The sequence below is a fragment of the Musca autumnalis genome, unplaced genomic scaffold (genome assembly GCF_047663935.1).
Source record: "Musca autumnalis isolate F117 unplaced genomic scaffold, ASM4766393v1 scaffold_29, whole genome shotgun sequence".
NCBI lineage: Eukaryota > Metazoa > Arthropoda > Insecta > Diptera > Muscidae > Musca > Musca autumnalis.
Genome location: NW_027411855.1, coordinates 364,349 through 374,474, shown reverse-complemented (window position 1 = coordinate 374,474; position 10,126 = coordinate 364,349). Strand labels below are relative to the sequence as shown.

The window sequence follows — 10,126 nt, the reverse complement described above, 5'->3', positions numbered from 1 at the left end:
TTAGCAAACAACGTAGTGAGCAAGACTGTAGATGTTATGGGTCATGAGATATTTGCTCTCAGATAGACACGTGATGTTTTTGACAAGGTTACCCTTGTATTTCTTAAGACTTGGATGCTTCTGCATCTATCTTCGAAACGGAATTCGATACCATCATATAAATTGCATGGATTGTGTGTAAAAGTTAGCTTAGCAAACGACGCAAGAAACGAGACTGTAGATATTATGGGTCATGAGATATTTACTCTCATAAGGACATGTAATGGGTTTGACAAAGGTTACCCTTGTATTTCTTGAGACTTGGCTGCTTCTGCATCTAACTTTCAAACCAAATTCGATATGATCATATAAATTGAACGGATTGTGTGTCAAAGCTTGCTTTACAAACGACGTAAGAAACGAGCCTGTAGATATTATGGGTCATGAGATATTTGCTCTCATATGAACATGTAATGGATTTGACAAAGCATACCGTTGTATTTCTGGATACTTGGATGCTTCTGCGTCTATCTTTCAAATGGAATTCCATATCATCATCTAAATTGCATGGATTGTGTGTCAAAGATAGCTTAACAAACAACGTAAGACACAAGACTGTAGATGTTTTGGGTCATGAGATATGTGATATGGACATGTAATGGATTTGACAAAGCTTACCCCTGTATTTCTTGAGACTTGGCTGCTTCTGCACGAATTCGATATGATCATCTAAATTGAATGGACTGTGTGTCAAAGTTTGCTTAATGGATTTGGAAAAGCTTACTCTGTATTTCTTGAGACTTGGATGCTTCTGCATTTATCTTCGAAACGGAATTCGATATCATCATATAAATTGCATGGATTGTGTGTCAAAGATAGCTTAGCAAACAACGTAGGGAACAAGACAGTAGATCTTATGTGTCATGAGATATTTGCTCTCAGATAGACACGTGATTGATTTGACAAGGTTACCCTGGACATGTAATGGATTTGGCAAAACTTACTTTGTATTTCTTGAGACTTGGATGCTTCTGCGTCTATCTTTCAAACGGAGTTCCGTATCATCATCTAAATTGCATGGATTGTGTGTCAAAGATAGCTTAACAGACGACGTAAGACACAATACTTCAGCTGTTTTGGGTCATGAGATATGTGATATGGACATGTAATGGATTTGACAAAGCTTACCCTTGTATTTCTTGAGACTTGGCTGCTTCTGCACCGATCTTCCAAACGGAATTCGATACCATCATATAAATTGCATGGATTGTGTATATATATGTATATTATGGGTCATGAGATATTTACTCTCATATGGACATGTAATGGATTTGACAAAGCTTACCCTTGTATTTCTTGAGACTTGGCTGCTTCTGCATCTACCTTTCAAACGGAATTCAATATGATCATCTAAATTGAATGGATTGTGTGTCAAAGCTTGCTTAACAAACTACGTAAGAAACGAGACTGTAGATATTATGGGTCATGAGATATTTGCTCTCATATGGACATGTAATGGATTTGGCAAAACTTACTCTGTATTTCTTGAGACTTGGATGCTTCTGCATTTATCTTCGAAACGGAATTCGATATCATCATATAAATTGCATGGATTGTGTGTCAAAGATAGCTTAGCAAACAACGTAGTGAGCAAGACTGTAGATGTTATGGGTCATGAGATATTTGCTCTCAGATAGACACGTGATTTTTTTGACAAGGTTACCCTTGTATTTCTTAAGACTTGGATGCTTCTGCATCTATCTTGCATGGATTGTGTGTAAAAGTTAGCTTAGCAAACGACGCAAGAAACGAGACTGTAGATATTATGGGTCATGAGATATTTACTCTCATAAGGACATGTAATGGGTTTGACAAAGGTTACCCTTGTATTTCTTGAGACTTGGCTGCTTCTGCATCTAACTTTCAAACCAAATTCGATATGATCATATAAATTGAACGGATTGTGTGTCAAAGCTTGCTTTACAAACGACGTAAGAAACGAGCCTGTAGATATTATGGGTCATGAGATATTTGCTCTTATATGAACATGTAATGGATTTGGCAAAACTTACTCTGTATTTCTTGAGACTTGGATGCTTCTGCATTTATCTTCGAAACGGGATTCGATATTATCATATAAATTGCATGGATGGTGTGTCAAAGATAGCTTAGCAAACAACGCACAGTGTTGCCGCGTGGAAAAAATTAAAAAATGTGATGTTAACTTTTACATATGTTTATGTTTTTTCCTTACAGTAAACACATCCAATACAAGGAATCTGAAAGAATTTTGTCGATATGTGCATCCATAATGAAGTTATAGCTCTTTAAATATGAAAATTATTTCCCAGGTAATCTAAGGCGATAATCATATGAAAATTAGACGACATTTAAAATAAAATTTTCTGAACAATTTTTAGATAATACTAAAAGTTTTGGATGGGGATTTGATGATTGGACTATAAATATAACGTTTTGCAAAAAAAGTTGATATTAACTGGACATGGGCAATGTACCGTTATCAATAAATCAAAATTTAAATTTGATAAAAAAATTCAAAATTCTTAATATTTAGTAGAGCAGATCTTTCGATTGCCACCTTGGCTTCTGTTTTCCGTTAATTGGACATCTCTTCCAAATCAAAATGTGTAAAAACATTCTGCCCATCCCTGCAACCTTCTGAGATATATCGGTTCAGATTTTATATAGCCCCCATATATCTTTTCCCGCTTTTGCTATAACTCGTTAAATTTTGATCGAATAACCTTCAAATTTAGTAGTTGTTATTTTCTTAGGCCCCTGAAGCTACACCGATTTTACAATCGGTTCAGATTTAGGTATAGCCCCTATATATATCTTTCCCCGATTTGGCTATAACTCGATTAATTTTAATCGAATAGCCTTCAAATTTAATATGTGATATTTTCTTAGGCTCCTGAGTAGTTTCACCGATTTTAGCAAAAATCGGTTCAAATTTGGATATAGTCCCATATTTCTTTCCCCGATTTTGCTGAAAATTCGCTCAATTTTTGATGTATAGCCTTCAAATTTAACATGGGATTCCTCAGGCCCCTGTTCAGTTTTACCGTTGACCTGTGTTGATGAATGTTTGCAAAAGTACTTATGAGGACACAGGCCTAAGAAAAAATCCCATGTTAAAATTGAAGGTTATTTTTCAAAAATTGACCGATTTATAGCAAAATCGGTGAAAGTTATATATGGAGGCTATATCCAAATCTGTACCGATTTTTGCGAAATCAAATCAAAATCGGTAAAACTGAACAGGGGTCTGGGGAAACGTCCCATGTTAAATTTGAAGACTATTCATCAAAAATTGAGCGATTTATAGCAAAATCGGGGAAAGATATATATAGGAGCTATATCCAAACCTGAACCGATTTTTATGAAAATTGGTGAAACTACTCAGGAGTCTAAGAAAATATCAGATATTAAATTTGAAGGCTATTCGATTAAAATTGACCGATTTATAGCAAAATCGGGGAAAGATATATATGGGGGCTATATCCAAATCTGAACCGATATGGACCAAAGTTGATATTTTTCATTCCTGTGCCCTCATAAGTACTTGTGCAGAAATTCATCAACCTAGGTCAACTACTTCTATTTTTGTCCACATTTGTATGGAAGCGGCAACACTGTGCAACGTAGGGAGCAAGACTGTAGATGTTATGTGTCATGAGATATTTGCTCTATATAGACACGTGATTTATTTGACAAGGTTACCCTTGTATTTCTTAAGACTTGGATGCTTCTGCATCTATCTTCGAAACGGAATTCGATACCATCATATAAATTGCATGAATTGTGTGTAAAAATTTGCTTAACAAACGACATAAGAAACGAGACTGTAGATATTATGGGTCATGAGATATTTACTCTCATATAGACATGTAATGGGTTTGACAAAGGTTACCCTTGTATATCTTGAGACTTGGCTGCTTCTGCATCTAAATTTCAAACCGAATTCGATATGATCATCTGAATTGAATGGATTGTGTGTTAAAGCTTGCTTACCAACCGACGTATGAAACGAGACAGTAGATATTATGGGTCATGAGATATTTTCTCTCATATGGACATGTAATGGATTTGACAAAGCTTACCCTTGTATTTCTTGAGACTTGGATGCTTCTGCGTCTATCTTTCAAACGGAATTCCATATCATCATCTAAATTGCATGGATTGTGTGTCAAAGATAGCTTAACAAACATCGTAAGACACAAGACTGTAGATGTTTTGGGTCATGAGATATGTGATATGGACATGTAATGGATTTGACAAAGCTTACCCTTGAATTTTTTGAGACTTGTCTGCTGCTGCACCTATCTTCCAAATGGAATTCGATATCATCATCTAAATTGCATGGATTGTGTGTCAAAGATAGCTTAACAAACAACGTACGAAGCAAGAACGTAGATGTTATGGGTCATGAGATATTTGCTCTCATATGGACATGTAATGGATTTGACAAAGCTTACCCTTGTATTTCTTGAGACTTGGATGCTTCAGCATATTTCTTCGAAACGGAATTTGATATCATCATATTAATTGCATGAATTATGTGTCAAAGTTTGCTTAACAAACGACGTAAGAAACGAGACTGTAGATAGTATGGGTCATGAGATATTTACTCTCATATGGACATGTAATGGTTTTGACAAAGGTTACCCTTGTATTTCTTGAGACTTGGCTGCTTCTGCATCTACCTTTCAAACGGAATTCAATATGATCATCTAAATTGAATGGATTGTGTGTCAAAGCTTGCTTAACAAACTACGTAAGAAACGAGACTGTAGATATTATGGGTCATGAGATATTTGCTCTCATATGGACATGTAATGGATTTGGCAAAACTTACTCTGTATTTCTTGAGACTTGGATGCTTCAGCATATTTCTTCGAAACGGAATTCGATATCATCATATAAATTGCATGGATTGTGTGTCAAAGATAGCTTAGCAAACAACGTAGTGAGCAAGACTGTAGATGTTATGGGTCATGAGATATTTGCTCTCAGATAGACACGTGATTTTTTTGACAAGGTTACCCTTGTATTTCTTAAGACTTGGATGCTTCTGCATCTATCTTCGAAACGGAATTCGATACCATCATATAAATTGCTGGATTGTGTGTAAAAGTTAGCTTAGCAAACGACGCAAGAAACGAGACTGTAGATATTATGGGTCATGAGATATTTACTCTCATAAGGACATGTAATGGGTTTGACAAAGGTTACCCTTGTATTTCTTGAGACTTGGCTGCTTCTGCATCTAACTTTCAAACCAAATTCGATATGATCATATAAATTGAACGGATTGTGTGTCAAAGCTTGCTTTACAAACGACGTAAGAAACGAGCCTGTAGATATTATGGGTCATGAGATATTTGCTCTCATATGAACATGTAATGGATTTGACAAAGCATACCCTTGTATTTCTGGATACTTGGATGCTTCTGCGTCTATCTTTCAAATGGAATTCCATATCATCATCTAAATTGCATGGATTGTGTGTCAAAGATAGCTTAACAAACAACGTAAGACACAAGACTGTAGATGTTTTGGGTCATGAGATATGTGATATGGACATGTAATGGATTTGACAAAGCTTACCCCTGTATTTCTTGAGACTTGGCTGCTTCTGCACGAATTCGATATGATCATCTAAATTGAATGGACTGTGTGTCAAAGTTTGCTTAATGGATTTGGAAAAGCTTACTCTGTATTTCTTGAGACTTGGATGCTTCTGCATTTATCTTCGAAACGGAATTCGATATCATCATATAAATTGCATGGATTGTGTGTCAAAGATAGCTTAGCAAACAACGTAGGGAACAAGACAGTAGATCTTATGTGTCATGAGATATTTGCTCTCAGATAGACACGTGATTGATTTGACAAGGTTACCCTGGACATGTAATGGATTTGGCAAAACTTACTTTGTATTTCTTGAGACTTGGATGCTTCTGCGTCTATCTTTCAAACGGAGTTCCGTATCATCATCTAAATTGCATGGATTGTGTGTCAAAGATAGCTTAACAGACGACGTAAGACACAATACTTCAGCTGTTTTGGGTCATGAGATATGTGATATGGACATGTAATGGATTTGACAAAGCTTACCTTTGTATTTCTTGAGACTTGGCTGCTTCTGCACCGATCTTCCAAACGGAATTCGATACCATCATATAAATTGCATGGATTGTGTATATATATGTATATTATGGGTCATGAGATATTTACTCTCATATGGACATGTAATGGATTTGACAAAGCTTACCCTTGTATTTCTTGAGACTTGACTGCTTCTGCATCTACCTTTCAAACCGAATTCGATATGATCATCTAAATTGAATGGATTGTGTGTCAAAGCTTGCTTAACAAACGAAGTAAGAAACGAGACTGTAGATATTATGGGTCATGAGATATTTGCTCTCATATGGACATTTAATGGATTTGGCAAAACTTACTCTGTATTTCTTGAGACTTGGATGCCCCTGCATCTATCTTCGAAACGGAATTCGATACCGTCATATAAATTGCATGGGTTGTGTGTAAAAATTTGCTTAACAAACGACGTAAGAAACGAGACTGTAGATATTATGGGTCATGAGATATTTTCTCTCATATGGACATGTAATGGGTTTGACAAAGCATACCCTTGTATTTCTTGAGACCTGGATGCTTCTGCGTCTATCTTTCAAACGCAATTCCGTATCATCATCTAAATTGCATGGATTGTGTGTCAAAGATAGCTTAGTAAACAACGTACGACACAAGATTGTAGATATTATGGGTCATGAGATATTTACTCTCATATGGACATGTAATGGTTTTGACAAAGGTTACCCTTGTATTTCTTGAGACTTGGCTGCTTCTGCATCTACCTTTCAAACGGAATTCAATATGATCATCTAAATTGAATGGATTGTGTGTCAAAGCATGCTTAACAAACGACGTAAGAAACGAGACTGCAGATGTTTTGGGTCATGAGATATGTGATATGGACATGTAATGGATTTGACAAAGCTTACCCTTGTATTTCTTGAGACTTGGCTGCTTCTGCATCTACCTTTCAAACGGAATTCGATATCATCATCTAAATTGCATGGATTGTGTGTCAAAGTTTGCTTAAAAAACGAAATAAGAAACGAGACTGTAGATATTATGGGTTAAAAGATGTTTGCTCTTATATGAACATGTAATGGATTTGGCAAAACTTACTCTGTATTTCTTGAGACTTGGATGCTTCTGCATTTATCTTCGAAACGGGATTCGAGATCATCATATAAATTGCATGGATGGTGTGTCAAAGATAGCTTAGCAAACAACGCACAGTGTTGCCGCGTGGAAAAAAATCAAAAAATGTGATGTTAACTTTTACATATGTGGTTGACAGAAAGGTTTTTATTTGCTTTTTCCCGATAAGAAAAAATAACACCGAAATTTGCGAATATTATCACTTTATTCTTTTCAATTAGTCGTTCACTTATCAACTAACAAGTCTTCTTATTCTATGCATTCTCTAAGGGCCACATACCAATGGGAACACATTAAAATGAAACAATCAAAACAAAAGGGATGCCAAACGAACGACCAGCGATAAACATGAGAACAATAAATATCATAGTTAACAGAAAACACGATCACAACAAACAATGTAGAAGGGCCACAGTTATTAATATGTATGTCAACATACATACATACAAAACTAGCTATCAACAACAGTGTTGTTGTTACCCTCTGAAACACATAACGAACGACGAAACCGAGCAACATACAAATGACTAAAACATGTAGGCAATGTTGTTGTTGTTAGTCGCTGATACGAAGACAGCACAAAACAACATGAAAAATTACACTTTTGCAAAACGGACAAACCGTACCTGCACATTAGGGTGGGACGAACAAAATTAACATTAAGGTGGGCCGTATAAAATGAAAAATTAAAAATAATTTTTAAATTAAAATAAAAATGAAAGACGCAACAAATACAAAATAAAATACAATATAAACGAACAAATATACATAAAATAATCTGCTCCAACATCCTCCGCCCGTTGAATCCTGTAGGTTCAAACAGCTTATTGTTGTGGTAGTGGGGCAATCTTGTGGATTGGGCGACAGCAAGACCCATTCTTCGTTCTCAATTCAACCACACGAATTTTACCATCTCGACCAGGTATGGGTTTGGTAACACGAGCCAGCAGCCATTGTTGAGGAGGTGTGTTATCTTCATGGATGACAACTAGTTGGCCTTCTTTGACATTTTCTTCTTCTTTAAACCACTTGGAGCGTTGTTGGAGCGACAAGAGGTAGTCACGGGACCACATATTCCAAAATTGCTGCTTCAAAAAAGAAATACGTTGCCATCGAGTAAGTAGCGATGGCTTGGTGACATCGAGCTTTTGTTCGGGAATTGCAACGAGCCAATAAGTAGATGACCAGGTGTTAGTGCTTCACCATCATTGGGGTCATTCGACATAGGAGCGATTGGGCGAGAGTGTAGAATTGCCTCTATTTCGACAATAAGTGTTTGTAATTCCTCGAATGTGAGATACGACTCCGATATGTTTTTTATGAGCAACGTTTTTGTCGATTTGACAGCAGCCTCCCACAATCCGCCGAAGTGTGGGGCACGAGGGGGTATGAAATTGAATTTAAAACCCATTTGGCAGCAAATAGACTTCATCTTTTGGACAACTTCGCCATCGAAAAACGATTCTCTGAACTCTTTTAGCTGATTATGGGCTCCAACGAAATTGGTAGCGTTGTCACAGTATATTTTCTGGCGAATACCGCGTCTTCCGACAAATCGCTTGAGACACAGTATAAAGTTGTTTGCTGACAAATCCGAAACGAGTTCCAAATGGGTTGCTTTGGAACTGAAACAAACGAAAACGGCGATGTAAGTTTTGTAGGGCGACTTTCCACGTATTCGGTATGACGTAACTAAAAATGGACGTTGAGCTCGAAGAAGATCAACAGGCAAATTTCCCATTATTTGTCCCAACAATTTTGGCTTGTAATGGAAGCAATGTACGCAATTACGAACCACCTTCCGGACAACTTCTCTGGCGTTTATTATCCAAATCTTCTGACGCAATATACCCAACAGCACCTTTGGGCCTGTGTGTAGATGTATACGATGTAAATATTCAACATACAACGTAACGAAACGATGGTCTTTGGGCAACAAGGCAGGAAAACGAGCATCAATAGGGATTTTAGCATTTGCTAGACGTCCGCCAACTCTAAGTACGTTGATTTCTTTTGCTCCAATTTCCATTTTATGCAAAAATGGAGTCAATTTTTGTAGCGGCGGTTGAACGACATTGCATTTTTCCAATGCCTGAAGATCAGAAGCATAACAAGATTGCTGGACAAGCGAAACTGTTTTCCAAAACGCCTCTTCAAGTTCAGATGGAGGTACATGAACGACATAAGTGGGCTTCAACGAACGATCTATTATTATTCGATTATTCGAATTACTTTATAATATGAAGAATGCTTATCGAGAATGTCCGAAATGGCATTCTTTCCACAGGTTGTGGCTTTGAAGACTGCAGCTTTTCTACGTTCTGGAACGTCAAGAGTAAAAACGTCTTCCGTACCAGGCCAATTTGAGATATCTTCTTGAAGAAACGATGGACCACGAAACCAAATTGTGTTTGAGAGCTCTTGAGCAGAACAGCCTCGAGATACGATGTCAGCTGGGTTACTTTTTGTAGGCACATGTCTCCAAAAGACATTTCTTGTATCTTCTTGGAGTTTTGAGATACAATTTGCAACAAAACAATTCAACGTCGACGAATGAAGTTTGAGCCACTGAAGGACAATTTTGGAATCTGTCCAAAAGTGCAACGACGAAACGAAATTTTCTATTTTTGGTTTGATTTAGAGCCACGTTTCACTAAGCAAAACGGCAGCACACAATTCGAGACGAGGTAGAGATTGGGCTTTGATGGGAGCTACTTTCGATTTGGCAATAAGTAATGTTGATTTGTACATACCATTCTCCGAGACACGATAATAGATGCAACAACCATAGGCACGTTGAGAAGCATCTGCGAAACCATGGATTTCACCAAGCCGATCAGGCGAAGTGAGAACGTATCGTGGAACTTCT

At 37.0% G+C, this 10,126-nt stretch overlaps 1 protein-coding gene across 1 annotated transcript; it reads right to left on the bottom strand.

Annotated features, from left to right (window-relative positions):
• Positions 1 to 8,081: 8,081 nt before the first annotated feature.
• On the bottom strand, positions 8,082 to 9,749 carry LOC141396349 (uncharacterized). The gene is made up of 2 exons (XM_073971725.1): positions 9,612 to 9,749; positions 8,082 to 8,402 (listed from the first exon to the last, which is right to left on the bottom strand). Exons 1-2 carry the CDS (start codon positions 9,747 to 9,749, stop codon positions 8,082 to 8,084), a joined length of 459 nt encoding a protein of 152 aa, XP_073827826.1.
• Between the last annotated feature and the right edge of the window lie 377 nt (positions 9,750 to 10,126).

What these genes read in the sequence shown, in the direction of transcription:
- LOC141396349 (XM_073971725.1), bottom strand. Translation starts at nt 9,749, where the DNA reads ATGTCTTTTGGAGACATGTGCCTACAAAAAGTAACCCAGCTGACATCG. An exon ending in AGATATCTCAAATTGGCCTG is followed by an intron (nt 8,403 to 9,611) that starts GTACGGAAGACG and finishes CCCGAACAAAAG; the next exon opens with CTCGATGTCACCAAGCCATC.